We start from the raw sequence: 19419 nt of genomic DNA on the forward strand, positions 1-19419 counted from the left end.
TCAAACCACATAGGCTGATTCTTGACTACTGTTCCCTGACCCCAGACTGAAGTCTGTGCCTGAGAACCAACATATGATACTTCTGGAAGTTTTGGTATCTTATGTCTTCTTTTGATTCAAGAAGAAAGAAGTTTTACTAACACCCAGTTATCACGAGTGATGGATCTGCATTTCTAGTTAACATGTAGTTGATTTCTGTTTATTTAACAAGAGGAAATCCAGTTTTCCCAGCCAGTACTATTTTCTGATTTTCTTGTTAACATACTCTTCCTCTATAGATAATGAAAAGAATTAGAGATTATCAGAGTAAATCTGAGTCACAATAAAGTGAACAAAAATACACGTGTGTGGCACATTATGTAGAAATCTCTGCCCTTGAGAAACTGCATACTCTGAGAATTTTATTTTTGATATATTTTTTATACGGACCCAAGCAAGTGAATTATTTTTCCACTTTAGCAAAAGTCTTTTTTTTTTCTTCTTTCTTTTTTTCTGGTGTGCTTAGGTTCACTAATCGTCACTGTGGTTTGGAGGGAGTCTTGATGGATGCTTTGCCCTTGATAAAGACCAAGGACAATCATAGGACTTCCCTGTGGTCTACCTCACTTAGGCGTCTTGATGAATGGCCCTAGTTCAGGAAGGCAAATGCTCTGTTTCTTGTCCAACTGAGGAATTCAAAGTAGTGAGAAGTTAAATGGCTGCTCCCCTCCACAGAATTGATTGTGACAGAGTCAGAGCTGGAACTGAGCTTTCTGAACGAGGTGACTGATCCATGGCTCTTGACGCCACCCCTGGCTCCCAGAGTGCAGGGAAGTGAGTCTCCGTGGTACTCCCATAGAATGGCACATCCAGAGATACTGGTGGTGACATTTGCAGAAGAACTTGTGGTTCTTGCTCAATAGAACTTCAGCAGAAGCCTGCGCTTGGGGCATTGAGGTGGGATGTTTAGTTTGGGTGGTGATAGAACAAGGGAATCCGCAAGCCTTGAATGTCTCTCTCCCAGCATTGGCCACTCTCACTGCATCCCCAAGTCATCCCGAATGAGTCATCCTACAATCAAAGTAAAAGTAAAATTAAATTAAGGAGAGTCTCGGCAGGCTCTAGTCAGGAGCCTGGCCCCGCATTCCAAACCCCTCCTTCCACCCAGCCTCATTGCACTGACTCCTGTATTCTCCGTCTTCAAAACCAATCCTGTGACATTGTATTTCTCCATTTTGCAATTGATAAAATCCAGGCTTTGGAAATAAACGTGTAATGTCCCAAGGTTATTCAACTCTTCTGCATTCCTAGTCGTTCCTCCTGAATCCACACCCTATGCTATGCTGGGTTCTATGCAGCTTTAGACTAATTATGGACAGTTAAATTATGGGTGTTGTTTTGGCCAGCTTGATGTTACTGCAGCAAAATACGTGAGATAATTAACTTATAAGAGGAAAGTTTTATTTAGTTGGAGGTACGCCAAGATTGGGCTGACCCCTTGCCTTGTTGGAGGTGCCAGATGGCAATGGCGGGGAGTGTGGCAGGGCAAACTGCCAGGAGGAAGGAGGGAAGAGGAAGGGACCGGGGTCCCATAATCCACACTGACCTAATAACCTAAAAACCTCCCAATAGCCCCCACCTATTAAAGTTTCCACCACCTCTTAAGAGAACACCTACCACCCTGAGGACCACGCCTTGAACACATGGCCTTTGGGGGCCACTTATCAACACCATAGCAAAAATCTTCTGACTTGTCCTGCCAAGTAAAAGATCTATTTATTAAACCTTGCAGAATGTGTGTGTGTATGTGTGTGTGTGTTTGTGTGTGTGTGTTGTGTGTCCGTGTTTTAGAATAGGGCGTACATCTTTGGTGTCTGATGCAGACTCATTGTGGATGGGAGAGAACCACCTTCTTAGGTGAGATACTGGATGAAAGGTGTTAAAAGAGAAATTTGCACTGATGACAGCTCCCACTTTGAAGCTGTCAGAATCCTTTTGCTGTCACCACCGAATCTGACAGCTTGGCTTACACTACTGAAAGGGCTGCTGTCTGAGGAGCAGGGTGGTGGCTGCTGCGGCTGCGCTAACTGGGTACTAGTCAGATGCGTCTGGGCAGCCTTCTCCTTACAGGTGCCTTCCTGCTTTGGGCACCAGGAAGCCTTTTGCTCTTAATTTTCTTTTTCTTGTCAACTTCCATCCTGGAAAGATAAAATATTGTCTCTTCTTAAAAGAGCGTACCTGGCATTTGTATTTCTCACAAGGAAATGGCTAACCTCAGTTGCTGAATAATCAGGCTTTTCTGGGATTTGGCAAATGTGAGTAGGTCTCCCTAAAGACCTGGTCGGCTCCAGAGAGGTGAATCATGGAGGCTCCCAACAAAGAAGTCAGCTTTGTACTGCAAAAAAAAAATGCAGGTCTTGAGCCTCAGTCTCACGACTGCATCATTTCAGAGTACGGGGAAGGCTCCCGTTATCTGTGGTTATAGTGATGGATATCACAAAGGGCAAAAACTGCCTTGGAAAGAAGAAAGTGTCTTGGTTTCACATCTTTTTTTCACTGCTAAACACAGCATGAAAACACTGTGTGGCTTTTTCTCCTAGATTACAGATGCTCTAGGGACTCCAGCTTATTCATTCTGCTCTAGGCCCACACGGTTTGTCCTGTCCATAGTAGAAACGTAGTGCTGGCTGAGCTGAATCGTTTTTCAATGCAAAAGGAAAGTTGTGCAGATTCAAGAAGTAGTTGGGGCAGCCTGGCACAGTGAGTCAGATGTCCATGCACAGCTCCCCACTTACTCAGAGGAAGAATTTATTTCATGGCTGAAAAGGGGACAGATAATACATACCAAGCATACGATGGATAAAGCAAGGAACCCAGCATAATAAGTGTTTACTACTTATTTTTTATTAATAGGCATTTTTAAGTGCCACCATATGCCAGGAACTGTTCTAGGAGCTTTGTTAGCCTTAGTGGTTTGAAACCCACTGTTTTCCAAGTTGTGGCAATTTCTCTTAGAGGTTGTTAAAACAAGTAATAGAGAGCTAGCACCACCATGTCCAAGAGGAAAGTTTTATCAAAGCCAGTGAAATGGGAGATGGGCTGCTGGGAGATCCAGCAGAACGGGCATGTTCCCACTGCCTTAGGGATTTGGGGAAAGTCCTGAGGAAATTCTTACCTGTTCCCTGTTTCTTCATCCACAGGCCTCCTGGTGGGTACCCTTGATGTTGTGTTGGACTCCAGTGCCCGGGTTGCTCCTTACCGAATCCTGTACCAGACTCCAGACTCTCTGGTCTATTGGACCATCGCCTGTGGTAAGTAGTATTTGGTGAGACACGAGTTTACAGAAAGCTTTAAACCAACAGCTTTCTGCCAGAAGGGAAGGAACACGTACCTGTGAATGCAATCACTGGTATTTCAGGGAATGAACTTTAGCTATTTGAGCACAAGAACCCCCCCCCCCCGCCAGTCTTAATGGCTTAACCCAATAAACCTGCTCATTCTGAGGAAGTCTTATTTGGATCAGATAGTGTCCTCCATCTGTAGTGACACCCTGTGGAACACGAGTCCTCCAGGTTCAGCTTGCAAGGAGGAGAAGGCTTGAACATGAACTTCCTTAGCCCAGAAGTGGCACAGATCCTTCTGCTTACTCTCCATTGATTAGAATTGGTCATGTGGGCCCAGCCTAACTGCAGGGGAAGCTGGGAAATGAAGAGGAATGTGTGGGGTGCTTGGGTGTACTGAGTAATACTTAGTCTGTTGTAGCACACAGTATCTCCTGTCAGTAGAGATAATTTATTACTCCTGATGAGAATATGGATACTACATTGTGTTTATAATGGCAGCAAACAGCCCTGCTGTTATTGGATCTCTTGCAAATTTTTTTTCTTTTTATTTATTTGTTCTTTTTAGATACACATGAAACTAGAATGTGTTTTGATGTATTGTACATACATGGGGTATAACTTATTCTAATTAGGATCCCATTCTTCTGGTTGTACATGATGTGGAGTCACACAAATGGCATATTCCTAAATGAACATAGGAAAGTGATGTCCAATTCATTCTATTGTCTTTCCTATTCCCACCCCCCTCCCTTCCCTTCATTTCCTTTTGTCTAATCCAATGAATTTCTCTTCTTCTCTTCCCCCCTTATGTGAGTCAGCATCTGCATATCAGAGAACATTCAGCCTTTGGTTTTTAGGGATTGGCTTATTTTACTTAGTATGACAATCTCCAGTTCCATCCATTTATTAGCAAATGCCATAATTTCATTCTTCTTTATGGCAAGTCATATTCCATTATATATATATTTCCACATTTTCTTTATTCATTCATCTGTGAAAGGGAACCTAGGTTGGTTCCATAATTTAGATATTGTGAATTGAGCTGCTGTAAACATTGATGTGGCTGTGTCACTGTAGTATGTTAATTTTAAGTCCTTTGGGTATAAACCAAGGAGTGGGATAACTGGGTCAAATGGTGGTTCCATTCCAAGTTTTCTAAGGAATCTACAAACTGCTTTCCAGAGTGGTTGCACCAATTTGCAGTCCCACCAGTAATGTATGAGTGAACCTTTTCCCCACATCCTCACCAAAATTTATTGTTACTTGTATTCTTGGTAATTGGCATTCTGACTGGAGTGAGATAGAATCTCAGTGTCTCACAAGAACTTCTAATGCAAAATGACCAGATTTTTTAAAGTGATTTGTTTGCAGGTAGTTTTCTTTTAAATGCAGAAAAATCACCATAGGTACTGAATGATTCATTTTTTTGCTTCCCCTAGGTTTTTTATATTAATGGACTTTAGTTTTACATAATTGAACAGATAGTTTGATTTAGAGGAAAGTTGGACAGATTATTCAGAGACCTCCTGTGTAACCCCCACATACATAGCTTCTACTTTCTTTTTTTCTCTCTTTTTTTTCTACTTTCATTAATATCTTAGTATGCTATATTTGTTACAATTAGTAAACCAATATTGAACATTAGTATAAGATAGAATCCATTGCTTATTCAGATTTTCTTGTTTTTCCTAATGTTTTTTTCTGTCCCAGGGCCCTACCATTATTCCATATCACATTTGGTTTTCATACTCTCAGGTTCCTCTTGACTCATAAAATTTTCTAGACTTCCATGTTTAGGATTTTTTGGAGGAATGTTGGTTAGATGTATTGTAGAAAGTTCCTTTGATGTTTTTCTTGTCATTATTATTATTATTCCTTGTCATTATACTGGGGTGATGGGTTTTTATGGGGAAGATTCTAGAGATAAAATGCCATTTTCATCTTATTGTGTCATGAGTACATATTATCAACATGATTTATGGCCATGAAAGTCCCTGATAACCTGCAAGAACTGGTGTCCTTCTGGTTTTTCCACTGTAATGTCACTCTCTTCTTTGCTTTTGTAACTGCACTCTTTGGGAGAAAGTCACTACACATGGTCCATCCTTAAGGGATGGGGGTCTTGAGGATAGATTATCTAGGTAATTTATTTATTCTTCTGCACGGAAGTTCTGTTTTCTCCCTTCATTATTAATTTATTCAATTATTGATGTCACTATAGACTCATGGGTATTTACATTTTCACCCTGGATTGCAATCCAATGCTACTTTAGTTTGACTTTAAGTTCTTTAAGTCCTTAAGTTCTTTAAGTTGACTTCATTCATTTTTTAAGTTGATCTCTGCTTTTTAAAGAAGTAACTTGCTAGAATCTAAAGATAGGAAGGCAATTAGATGATCTCTGCTCATTTAAAATCAATTCTCAAGAGAATATAAGCAAATACTCACTTGCAGCCTTAGGTGAATAAGAGTTCTATTTGATTACTGAATACCCAGCTAAACACAGGATTCTAGGCCAGCCTTCTATGCAAATAGGGGAAGTATCTGGGTGTGATTTCAGGCTGATGGAAGGCTCAGTGACCTAGTATTACTCCTTCAAGGATTTAGTAGTACCTGAAATTCTAACATCATAGCTATATTCTTTTAAAAGTATCCTAGCTAAGATGCAAACAGCCTCAGGAGAGACAGTTGGACATATTCCTTGTCATTCACACATTTCTGTGAATGAAAGAATAGCTTTGGGATTTAAGGCATTGGAGAAAACTGCCTAGACGTGAAGGATGTGAATGAGCAAAGAAGGGGGTAAAGGATACAGGAAGAAGGAAACTGGGACTCTGAAGAAGACAGACTTACTGGTGTACCAAGGTTCACAGGTGGCATCCAGCTGCAGGTCCACTTAGCACAAAGGGATACCAGAAGCTATGGTAGGTGGTTGGGAAAGTTTTGCATTTAGTGGGTGAACAGTCTAGAAAGTGTTAAAGTAGACACTGCAGGCAGCAAGTGAAGAAGTGCAGGGCTGGGGATGTGGCTCAAGCGGTAGCGCGCTTACCTGGCATGCGTGCGTCCCGGGTTCGATCCTCAGCACCACATACAAAACAAAGATGTTGTGTCCGCCGACCAAAAAATATATATTAAAAAATTCTCTCTCTCAAAAAAAAAAAAAAGAAGTGCAACCCAGGGACATGAAAGGTCATGGGGCCCCTGAGACCCCTGCCTTGATGAGGGTGTGCCCCCTTCTCAGCTCCAGCAATCCCATCACTTGGGCCCTGGGTGGTTTTGAGATGATGGGGAGAGGGGCGTCTCCGACCCCTGGCTCTCATTGCAGCCCTCCAGGACCCTGGTCTTCCTATCAGCATCTGGTGATAGGAGGGGCTACATGTGCCTCTGTGTCTCTTCTCCCTGTGCCTCCTCATCTGTCGCCTTTCTTGTCGTTGACATTTATGTCACTGCCTGACATTGCTGTTCCTCAGTCTGTTTCTGAGGCTTTGTCATTCTGTCAAGTAGACCTTCCTGTGAATGCTCAGGTGGGGTAGAACCCGGAGTTACAAAGCGGATTTAGTTCTGAATTGTTTGCCAAGCCAAGACTAGGGAACACTCGGCTGTAACTGCTGATGGCATAAAATATGCCTCAAAGAGATGTGCTTTCATTTCCCCGGTATTGCCTGTCACAACTGCATGATCTCATTATAATAAGCCCGGAATGGATTTTTGCTTTTGTATGTATCGATTACCCATAGAGGTAGCTCCAGAATTTCCTTATGGAAGACTCCCGGAAGTGACAACCTTTATGAAAGTCCCATTCACCCATTAACTGTTTTTTCTTAACGATTTCTGATTCAGCATTTAAACCCCAAATGACTGGCTTCCTTTCATGACAAGATTTTAAGAGCAAAAGCGGCTACCTTAAAAGGATTTCTCGAATATGCTGACTTTTCTGCTTGCAACTTGAATGTTATTTTTTCATCAACAACAAAATTAATACTATTTAGTAGGAAAATATGTTGACAGCTTTTTAATTGTCTTGAATTTCATGAATTTTTGCTGAAGAGGAACTTCAGCAGAAGATTGGGCAGTATGATTCACTGCCCTAGAACCCATCATAGTATAAGATCTTGGCCTATGTCTTGTACCTTAAGTGTCATTAGTGTCAGTTAAATTAAAGGGGCTGCGACCATCCATGTTATAACATTGACCACTTTTTGTAAATCAGCAGCAGTCTTAACTGTAAATCCTAGTTGTCTGATTTGCCTTAGACGTGATTCATAGGAATCTTTGGGACCTAGAGTAGCTTACTGCCAGTATAATAATCAGCTGGCCCCGGGCAATATGCACTCTGTAGTTTGATAATAGCCCTGAACAGTGCCTTAATATGGCTTCCCATTGACTTAGATTTCCTTTTCTCTACCATTCCAGAATCTCATTTGGTCCTAGCCAGTCATTCAGTTTCAGAACTGAGAGACACATCAGTCATCCCCTTGTCCACCCCACTTATTTCAGGAGGATACAGAGGGAAAGTGAATGTGCCCAAGTTAGCCTTCCTAGCTTTAACTAATTAGGTGGAGCTCCAGCCAAGTTCTCAGGTCTCCCCCTCCCACCCCATGACTTTCTAAGTGGCGCCATGCTGGCTTTTATGATTAAACATTCCTTTAGACTGGAGCTGGTAAGACCCAGACTTTAATTAAAGATTGCTAATTGGCCTGTTCTTGCTGTTTCTCTACAGTAGATAGAGAAAATGTTGGGTAATTTAGTTACTTTCCACATGATATAGACGTAACGTGAAGGTTATAGGATTTCTATTCTCTCTTTTTCATTTGTTCTAATTAGTTATACATGACAGTAGAATGCATCTTGACACATCATACATAAATGGAATATAACTTCTCATTCATCTGGTTGAAGTATTTTTAATAATACTTTCTTGGTCTGTATATCTCAAGGATTTTTTTTTCTAATCCTTGGTAACAGCAACTTAAAAAAAGAAAAGAAAAAAAATTTGTTTTTGTTCCTTTAAGTAATACATGTTCATTGTGAAAATTAGAAAATACAGATAAGTAAAAAGAATAAAAAGAGAAAACCATAATAGCACATCATAAATTATCACTTTCCAGACTTAATAGCCTAATATATATGTACACATTCTATGTATATACTATATATGCATAACATGTAAATATATGAGCTATTTGTTTATAAAATTTAGAATTTATGAAATAGGATGAAAACTAATATATTGAGAATACTTTTTATGTCAACAACATATTTCTATAACATCAATTTAATAGGTGGATACTTTTTTATTGTGCATATAATGTAATTTATCTAATCAATATGTTGTATTGACCATCTAGGTTTTTTCCTCTGCTGTTAAGCATTTTGAACAACCTTAGAGAATATCCTCTTTAGCAAAATCTTTACGCATATGACCTTAGGATAAATTTATACAAGCAGATAACGATGAGTCAAAGAATATGTATGTATTTAATATGGCTAGACTGATTGCCTACCAGGAAAATGGTCATTACATTCCCATCACTGAGTTAGGAGAGGGCCCTTAAGTAAAATAAGAATGTCAGCTTCGGACTCCTCCTGCCAGTGTCGGATAAGTTACTGGGGCTCTGTTTTCTCAGTGATTATGGAGCGATGAGCAGTTATGACCCAGAGGAGATTAAGACCAGAGTTATATAAAGAGTGCACCATCTTCACTCAGAAGTTGTTCTGTCCACACTCTAGTGAGGTAGTGTGGACACTGCAATCCAGACATTAGGGCGTCAGGGCACAGAGGTTTCCACTGCATGTGTGTTAGGCAATAGTTAAGCAGCTCTTTTCTTTGTGTCCTAACATCAGAATTTCGAAATATTTTCTGCATCGTATTTCAAGATGAGGTCTCTGTTTTGCTGATTGTGGTGGTAGCAGCAAAAGTACCGGTTCAGGGCTTTGTATATTCTAGTTTTATGCTATGGATTTTGTGTGTATTATCTACTTAGCATCTAGCACAAACCATGTGGTCTCAGCTGTTGCCTACATATTACAGATGAAAAATATGAGGCACAGAGGAAGTTAAGTCATTTACCGAAGGTCCCAAGGTTAATGTGTGGTCCTGCAGAGATTTGAAACCTGGTGTACCTGGTGACATCCACATCTGTGGTCTGAGGTATTTTGTTATATTATCTCTCTGATAGCCTGTCTCCTTCTCCAGCCTCTGTTCATACTCACCACACTTATAAAATATGTGAGGAGGCAGTGAAGTGGAGCAAATAAGAGCACAGGTTTTGAACCTACAAAGTCTAGATTTAGTTTATAAAATTGTGAAAACCTCCGTTTCTCTGTCTGTAAAAAAGACCACAACTCTCAGGGTTGCTGTATGACTATGCTGTGTGTTATAAAGTGTGGCATCTGGCCTTAGTGCTATCTTATTAAAGTGCTTATAACCATGTGTTTAATTAGGTGGGGATTTTGAAAAAGTGGATTTCCCTTTTGTTTTTAAAACTGTTTCAAACCAAAACACTGGAGGGATTTTTCTTTTGCCCTCTCCAAATACAAGTTTGTACTTTCTTCTTTGCGCGGTTTTGTAGTTACAGGCTGTATAATTGTAACAGCGTACTGGGTATTGCTCTTACCTTCACTTGGCATTTAAACTTCTAAATTTTAATCTTTGAGGCTCTATTTCTATTTGGACAAGACCATAAAATAGACAATTTTTTTTCACTTGGTTCCCTTTATTTGAGTAATTTTGAGGCCTGGATCAGCTCAGTGATCCACACAGCCTGTTCTGGATCTCACAATACTATCTTGGTTGCTTTTTAATCTCTAGACGGTTTAGTTGTCTTTAAAGTTTTGTTTTGTCTCCTACTGTGTTATGGGTGGTTTTTATTTTTGTGTGTACTTACAAATATACACCTGAACTCATGTATGCACACACTCCTGATTAGTGAGAAATTTCCGTCATTGGAGCCCTTAAACTTTTGTTCTTACTCCTCAGAGGCCAGATATGATTAAAAAAAAAAAGATTTGTGGGTCTATTTGACTGTTTCTTTTAATTTCAAGTAGACTTCATGTATTTCAAAATATATTTCAAACCTGACGAGAAATTAGACTAGAATGATATAGTATTTTCTGTCATCATAGATAGTATTTAAAATTTGCCCAGACACCTGCAGAGGACCTGTGGTTGATAGTCTAAAAAATTGTCCTAAATGAGAGAGATTCTTATTTTTCAGAAATTAATGTTTAAATAACACAAACCCATCAGGTTCTGATCTAGTTTTTGTCACAGTGGAGCTCTCTGGCTGGGGTTTCCTGAAGGATTCTCATGCCTGACCCCAAATTCCTTTGTCATCCCAGCTGATTGCACAGTGTGTCGGCTTGTTTTTCCTGCTCTATATCTATAAATGGAGCCAGAAAATCAACAGCCAAGCCCTTCCTTTCTTTTCTGAACTCTTAACAAATTTTGCATGAACGGCTGGGTAAATAAACCAGTCCCTTTCAGACTCCCGGCAAAATAGCTTCACATTATCTCACTTTGAACGAACACAACAATACCACAAATTAAAATTTTAAAAAAGAAAGGAAAAAAATAACAGTATCAAAGAGTTCTGGGACTTTGGTTCTTGCAGCGCTGTGCTTATATACTTTTGAGGCACATTTTGTGTTCAGGCATGTTTCCTTTGGCCTCTTGCTGATTATTAAGAATGGTCCAGAAAAAAATGATAATTGCTCCCAAACTGTTCAGAGACATCTGCTTTATTGTCTCTGAGAGATAACTTATACCTTTTGTTCTGAGATGAAAAGTGGACAGATATGGGCACATCCTTCCAGAAATGTGTTTTTCCTGGATTAGATCTTGGCGGTTTGTCTTATACGGTGGGGGAGTGAATCCAGTCCTACCTTACAGGTATCCTCATATTCCTTGTCTCCATATCTGGGGCCAGACACTGGTCCTCAAGTATTCTTCTTATTTATTATTCCTCATTTATTATTCATTTAGGAAAGTGGTTAGGGAATATGGTGCATTTATGCACTTAATATAAATGTAAAAGTTACTTGCATATTATTCCCCTTGGAAAGTATCCACCTGGTATGGATCTATAGTTTAGTTCCTGTAGCTACCATTGGCTGATGGCATTTGTTGTTTTCTTTCCTCAAATAGTGATGAGGTTCACTTCATATAATAACATACTAAGTTCTCTCTTTTCTGAAATCCAGACTTCTGGAACTCTCGGAATCTTACCTTTGATTGTAGCCAGAAACCCTCTTTGGTAGCACAGAAGCAATCTTGAAGCACTGACTAGGCTGAGGAGTTGAGACCTCTAGACAGTAAGCACCACTGAACTCATGGGACCCTGCAGGGCCCGCCTTCTTGCTTGATGCTGACAGATGTGGGAGAAACAGCAGGAGGTGTAGGACAGAAGAGAAACAGCCAAGCGACAGCCATGGAAGCGGGGGCCAGGAGTGGTCAGCGAGACCAAAATGTGGGTATTACCTCTCCAGAGGTGAGCAGTAGAGAAAGAGCCACGGGTGAAAATGTCATTGGGTGGTAGAGGGTGGGCATCATGGGGATGATGAACAGTGGAAGGCAGGCAGTCCTGGGGGACACGTGGCTGGGAAACAATGGTGATAGTAAACCTGCAAGAATCTTGGATGGCATTTGTCATGCACCACATAAAACAGTGGTCTCCTAAGATTAAAATGGAGCTGAAAAATTTTTGTCACCTACTAAAGTAGCTATGGCAACATCTCCATGCAGTGTGTTACTCATGTTATTTGTGGTGATGCTGGTGTAAACCAACCTGTTTAAATACACAAATACTTACCATTGGGTGACTGTTACCAACAATATTCAGTACAGTAACATGATGTAAAGGTTTGTAGTTTAAGAGCAGTAGACTAGACCATAGCCTAAATATGTAGTAGGCGAGACCATCTAGGTTTACATAAGTCCATACTACGTTGTTCATGCAATGACAAAATTGCCTGATGATGCATTTCTCAAAGCATCCCCATAATTAAGGCATGCATGACTGTATTTGAATATGGGTGGGGAAGACACATCAGCCATGTGGATTGTCATGTAATGTCATGTAAGTATGAGCAAATGTTTGTTGAAGGAGCACCTGCCTGCATGCACCATTTCTGCTCTGACTGTGTGTAGCGCAGGTGCACATACCTGGCCGTGTGCACAAAGGAAACTTTGAAGGTAGCATGAGCAAACCTGAGGACGCGCCTGTTCTGCCCAGGTTTGCAACTGATGGACTTTTCTACTCATGACAACCAAGGATTGTTGAGTTTGATGTGAGATGCTTGGGTTGGATTCTGTGATCAGTGGAACAGGGAATCTAAAAGTAAAGTCGGTGTTCTGATGACCTGGTAGTGAGCAGAGCATTACGAGATACCAGTCAAGAGCCAGACTGCCATGGCTGAGCTGAGGCTCCGCCTCTGGAAGGCTCATCTCTGACTGATGTACAACAGGAGCAGAGGAGAGGCAAATCAGGGGCTGGGAATCATGCCCGGTGGCTCTGGAGACATTCAGCAGTCCTGCGGGTCCCCAGGAGTGCCTCTGTCCTAAGGTGCAGTACATCAGTCAGTGCCAACAGCACAGACGAACAGCGGATGGAAGGCAGATCACCAATGCCTTCTGGACAGGGCCCTTGGAATCTGCCGTGTATCATGGCTCATGATGACAGTGGCCTCTGCAGACAAGGAAGGGCCAGTACTTTTAGAAAATTTTATAATTAGGATTTAAATTTTTAACTATAAAATGTTTTCAAGCTCTCTCTCTGGCAGACTCCCCCAAACTGACTCATTTCCTAAATATTCCAAATAGACCCTTGAAAAGTATTTTCTACTTTCCAAATTATGTCTATAAGACATTTTCCCTTGTGATTTTCACAACATTAATTCAAAGTGGGTAAGAATTTTTATTATTTCAATGTGTGTCCATTTTCCTTGTAAAGAATTTGAGACAGAAATTAAGCAAACTGTCTATAGTCATTCAACTGGCTGGAAGCCAGCCATATCTTGCTATGATATAGTAAAGAGTTTTCCTATTGCTTTTACATGTGCTTGACTATGACCTCAAATGAGTGAGCTGTGAAAAGAACCCACGAAGAAGACAATTTCATTCTTTAGTGTTTTCACAGGACAGCTCTCCACTAAGAAATCTGATTTCTATTCTTTACGTATGCATCCCTTCTAAATACTTCTTTATTTTAATTTTAATTAATTCATTCATTTTTGTGAAACTGGGGTATCAAATCCAGGGCCTTGCACATGCTAGGCAAATGCTTCACCACTAAGCTATGTCCCCAGCCCCATGAGCATCCTATGGAGGCTATGTTGGTTTTTAATCTTAAAGTAAAAGAAAGTGAACTTTGTTTTTTTTCTGTTTAGCCTTTCCTTACACAGTGGGTCTGAAGCCCTTCGGGCGTACTTCTCATTCTCTATGAGAGTTGAGTTCTGCAACCAGAGTTTTGAATATAATTGCAGATACGTTTGTGTCTTCTGCCTTTCTTTCTTTATCAGGAGTGAGACTGAAATTCTGAGATATCTTGAATTGCTAGTGACAAACAACAGAGAAAAAGGATACTTTGGAGAAACCAATCAAAAGATAACTCGGAATCAGGAGATGGCCAAAGGGTAAATCAATGGAATCACAAAATCATTCTCAAGTTTTGGAATGAGTAGTGCATATAATTTATACATAGGACAAGTATAATTTATTTCACAAAAACTTTTTCCCACAAGATCATTATCAATCACAAAAGGAATTTATTCTAGTGTCTTCTAGCTATATCCTGACAGTATCCCTGTGATGACACCCGTAGTGTGAGCAGAAAGCAGAGTGTCTTTCTGTGTGTTACAAGGCCTGGGCTGCTTAAATCTGGAGGTCTTTAGGTGAGGTGATAAATGCTCCTTATTAAAAACTGAGATGTAGCTGTGCTAGTGAGGGCCGGCTGCTGTTCCCTGAGATGGTCCATTTCCACATCTCATTCATAATTGAAGTGAGGGAAATTTTGCCCATCAGAGGAGGTGGTTCATCACATGTCCACTGGCTCATATACCACAGCTCTCAGTGTTGCAGCTGAACAACAGAAACCTCGTAGCATAACAAGATCTATGGGGCCCTGTAAAGTGAAAATTCTGGAAGGGAGGAGAGAGAAGTGGTCAACTCCCAGTGCAGAAAAATGAGTGTAGAACACGTTGCTGTCATCCACTCTAAACCGGGTCCTAAAAGTTTTGGACCCACCTGATCAGACTTCACTAATGAGCCCTGCTTCCTCTTGAGTTTCCATATCTTCACGGTCTCACCTCTTTCCTCTGGAGGACGGGTAGCATTGGAAGTGAAACATGTGCAGTGATAGTCTCCTTTGGTGGTGTCAAGTCGTGATAAAGTGAGCTTGGGTTTTAAAATATCTTGGTGAATGTGGTGGTGCATGCCAGTGGCCCGGGAGGCTGAGGCAGGAGGATTTTGAGTTCAAAGCCAGTCTTAGCAACTTAGTGAGGCCTTAAGCAACTTTGTGAGACCCTAGCTCAAAATAAAAAAATTGAAAAGGGCTGGGGATGTAGTTCACTGGTTAAGAACTCCTGGGTTCAAACCTTGATACCAAAAAAAAAAAAAAAAAGGCACAGAACTTGACATTCATTATCATCATTTTACATTTATCCAGGTGGCTCCAGAAAGGAAATCACTGAACATTGGGAATGGCTGGAGCAGAATCTACTGCAGACGCTCTCCATCTTCGAAAACGAGAATGATATCACCACATTTGTGAGAGGAAAAATACAGGTAGTGGATTGGGGAACAACAACAACAAAACACTGGGCTGGCGATGTGACTCAGTGCATACAGGAGGCCCTGGGTTCAGTCCCCAGCACCACACACACACACACACACACACACACACATACACACACCACAACTTTTTAAGTGGAACTAACTTCAAATTCACAGAAGTATTGTAAAAATAAGAATTGCCTGAAAACACACTTATGTACCCCTTATTGGGTTCACCTGTTGTTGACATTTTGCCTAATTTGCTTTATTCACCTGTAAACTCAATTTGAGGGAAGTTTTCTTCTGAATAGGGATATTTTACAAAACAAGAGCACTACCATTATCAATTTCATTAGTTAACTTTACAAGTTAATTTAACGTTAATACTATACTTTACTATTTGGCATATATTCTAATTCTAAATGGCCCAGTTATGCTCTTTGTGGGGTTTGTTATTAATGGTGTTTTTTTCCCCTAATTCTAAATGGCCCAATTATGCTCTTTGTAGGTTTGTTGGTGGTGGGTTTTTGTTTGTTTGTTTGTTTTCCATTCCAGGACAGGATGTTGTCTAGGAAACTATTGCACTTTAGTTTCTTTAGCATCCTTCAGACACAGCCTTGTCTTAGGTTCTATGACATAAATGGTTTTAAAGTTGTACTGTTCTGGTTTTATTAATAGAACACTTTTAGTTTGGGGTTTCCTTAGGTATTTCCTTACAATTCAGTTCGCACTGTGCACTGCTGAAGGGGTGCCACGTTAGTGACCCTGTGTCCTACCCAAGGCTTCAACTTCTCTAGTAGTGATACTCACCTGCTCCTCAGTGGAGCTGTGAACCCAGTCAGGTGCTATCCGTTTTCTCCACTGCGGAGTTACTACTTTTATTCTTGCAAATAATAAATAATTTTCTGTGGAAGAACATGTTAGGACTCCACAAAGATTCCACTCCTTATCAAAATATTCATCTGGATTTAGCATCCATTGATGATTTTTTTTTTGTCTGAATCCATTTTTGCCATGATGGTTTGCAAAATGATGATTTTAGGAAATGCTGTTTTTCCAGCCCAGCCCTCAGCCACATTTACCAGTGGGCAATTGCTATTCTACCATAAGCAAGAGCCTCCCTCCATTTATGTATCTCTGCATTATTGATGTGGACTGCTGGGTGTCTCAATTGTGTATGTTTCATTATTGGACCTAATTAGTTTGGTACTCTCACAATCCCAAATTTATCTATGGATACATACTACAAATGCCTTTTTGTCATTGTGACATTCTCCACTATTTTTTTTTAAATATGTCCCGACCTGTGGTAATGTAGGATGGTCCAGGCCTATTTTGTGTCTTCCCCGTCCTATATGTTTCAGTTTGCTTTCGATTTTCAATTCCTCCTCCTCCTTAACATTGTTAGTTTTATTTTTTATTTTTTGTCAAAACAGGGAGTATTAATGTTTCCAAAAGTCAAAAAGCATTACTTTGTTCTGTATCTGTATGTTACCCTGTTTTCCCCCAACTCCCCATAGTGAATCAGTGCCATCGTGATCTGGTTTATCCTTTGATCTGGTTTATCCTTTCTTGTGATGGCACACACCTGTAATCCCAGCAGCTCAGGAGGCTGAGACAGGAGGATCGCAAGTTCAAAGCCAGCCTCAGCAAAAGCAAGGCACTAAGCAACTCAGTGAGACCCTGTCTCTATGTAAAATACAAAATAGGGCTGGGGATGTGGCTCAGTTGGCCGAGTGCCCCTGAGTTCAATCCCCATACCAAAAAAAAAGAAAGAAAGAAAGGAAGAAAAAAGCTAATAGGAACATTTTGCTTACTGACCTTTAATTCTTATATGTAAGACTTCACAAACTCCATTGTTATCAAAATGTATTCCATATACAGGCTGCTTTTTGTTTTGTTTTCATCACTTAGAATCTCCTGTTAATATGCCACATCAATTCATAGAATTCTCTCACGTGCTTTTTGAACAGCAAAACAAAACATCTTTGTAGTTCTATTTTTTTATTTTGAAATATTGTTTATAATTATAAAGAATGCAAAGACTGTACAAAGAATCCCCTTACACACTCTATCAAGCTTCACCTAATGTTAACATCTTACATAATTAGGATACTTACCAAAATAAGAAATGAACATTGGTACAATGTTAGTAACAGTTTTATTTGGATTTGTACCAGTGTTTAAAAATTCCATGTCCTTGTTTTCATTCCATGATCCAATCCAGGATCCCACATTTTTTTTTTAGTTCCTCATTATTTTTACAATTACCTATTAAGTGTGTACCATAGCTAACTTCACCAAGCACTGTACTTGGACATTTAGGTTCTTTCCAGTATTTTGCAACTCTAAATATTCCTCCATATATATATATATATATATATATATATATATATATATATTTTCATGTGAACATATTTTTGTATTATCGGGATTGTATTTTTAAGTAGTATTGCCATATTAAAGGGCAAATGTCTGTGTTGTTTTGCAAAAACACTACCAAATTTCTTCACAAGAATTGTACATTTTTAAATCCCAAATGGCAAAGGGGTGCCTCTTTTCCCATAGCTTCACCAACAATGTGCATTATCGAGTTTTTGGAGTTTTGCTAATCTGATGAGGAAGAAATAGTATTTCATGTTATTTCAATTTCTATTTGTCTCATTTATGAAAAATTGATCAACTTTTCATATGTCAAAAGGCTGTTCTGTATCTCTATAAATGTCTGCTCATACCTGTTGCCAGGTTTTCTACAGGGCTTTTGGTTTTATCTTTCTTTAATATGTTACAATTCTTAGTATGCAAAAGCCATCTGCCTTTTTTTGGTGATACATGTTGTAGACATTTTCCCTTGGTTTATCATATGTCTTCTGGACTTCACTCATGATAATTTTGCCTTACAAAGTTGTGAGTTTTTATCTGGTCAAGATCAGAAGTTGATTCTATCATAGCATCAGGATTTGTAGGCATAGTTTAAAAGCCTTTATACCCACGGAAAGTGGAATTCTAGGAAGTGGTCTGACGGTTCCTATAAAGTTTCCCAATATGTTCAGTTTTATTTTAATTCTTATACTTTGCTAAACTTCCCATAAACATGTAGTAATTTTATAATCAGAAAAAGAATTTTAAGAATACATTGAACTTTGATTTCTCCTTTGGGTCTGATGTTTTTAAAGGAGAGAGCTGAACTTGAACTGGACCATAGAAAAAGGCCCAGGTAGGAACACCAGCCTGTGCCTCCATTCCACCTGCCCCTCAGGAGGAATCTTTATGCCCACCTACAGGATTTGCGGTTTAAGTTTCTACACCCCCCTTATTAGAGAGATTAGAAGAGCAATGTTAAAGGTAAAACTGGGTTAGGAGGACATATTGGAAAGGATCAGTTTGAAGATGATTCCTTTTAGGGCCATCTCCTAGAATGTGGCAGCTTCTGCACCAAACCAAACTAAAACCAAAAGCAAATTTTGAATAATTGAGAGCTGATTGATGGAACCCAAGTCTTATCAGCAGTTTATTTCTAAGTCATGTATCTGAATTTCTGAAATAACGTAAGTGGAGTGTCTGAGAACTCCTAATTTGCTCATGAAGGAGGGTCTGGATGAAAGGGGTCACCCACTGGTGTGAGAAAAACACAGAGACTTGGAGCAGCATCTCCATCCAGGGTCACTCACTGGAGGTTGTCTGTCACCTGTCACAGCCCTCCCTCAAATGTCATCACCCTTAGGAAGCTGGCACAAAGAAAGAGCTGTAGGAAGAAACCAAAGCTTAGAAGACAGTAGTTATGAGCACGAATGAATGAATGAGTCAGTCAGTCAAGCCAAACTACGTCAAGTTGCCATTCTTTTTACTAATTGCATTACACCAAAAATGTCAGATTTAATTCCCCTAAAATCAATTATGAGGAGGGAATTACTGTTACTGCCATTATGTATAAAAGAATGTCGTTCATGTGCAAATGAATGGTTTACATTTTCACAGAGTATCCACTAATTAAGGGAACCAACAGACTTATTTGTTTTGTGATCTAATTAACTTTTATAAATTACCGGTGGAATACTACAGAGGCAACTATAATCCAAACACCACACATACTGTTTTGTGTATTTCTTTCTAGACTTCTGCTATGCCTATGAATCCTAATAGCAGTCTCAGTGTACATATAATTTGGCAGTCCACTCGTTTTTCTTTTACTGATATCTTCCATATTATTATATAATTTTAATTGTTTTATCAATAACTGGATATGACTCCATAATTGCTTTTACGGTTCTTCTCTTTCCAGTAGTCTCCTTAATAGCTTCTAATGGTGGAGGATAGGTATAAATGAA

At 39.8% G+C, this 19419-nt stretch overlaps 1 protein-coding gene across 1 annotated transcript in view; it reads left to right on the forward strand.

Moving 5' to 3' along the window:
• The window catches only part of Tbc1d9 (TBC1 domain family member 9), a 109237-nt gene that overhangs the window by 43575 nt on the left and 46243 nt on the right, over positions 1 to 19419 (forward strand). Inside the window, exons 2-3 of the mRNA XM_046459558.2 lie at positions 3180 to 3290; positions 14985 to 15103. Coding sequence (XP_046315514.1) covers positions 3180 to 3290; positions 14985 to 15103 — 230 coding nt within the window. The remainder of the gene's footprint in view (positions 1 to 3179; positions 3291 to 14984; positions 15104 to 19419) is intronic.

The sequence above is a fragment of the Marmota monax genome, unplaced genomic scaffold (genome assembly GCF_021218885.2).
Source record: "Marmota monax isolate L192 unplaced genomic scaffold, Marmota_monax_Labrador192_F-V1.1 WCK01_AAM20220418_F8-fsc00039, whole genome shotgun sequence".
Classification (NCBI taxonomy): Eukaryota; Metazoa; Chordata; class Mammalia; order Rodentia; family Sciuridae; genus Marmota; species Marmota monax.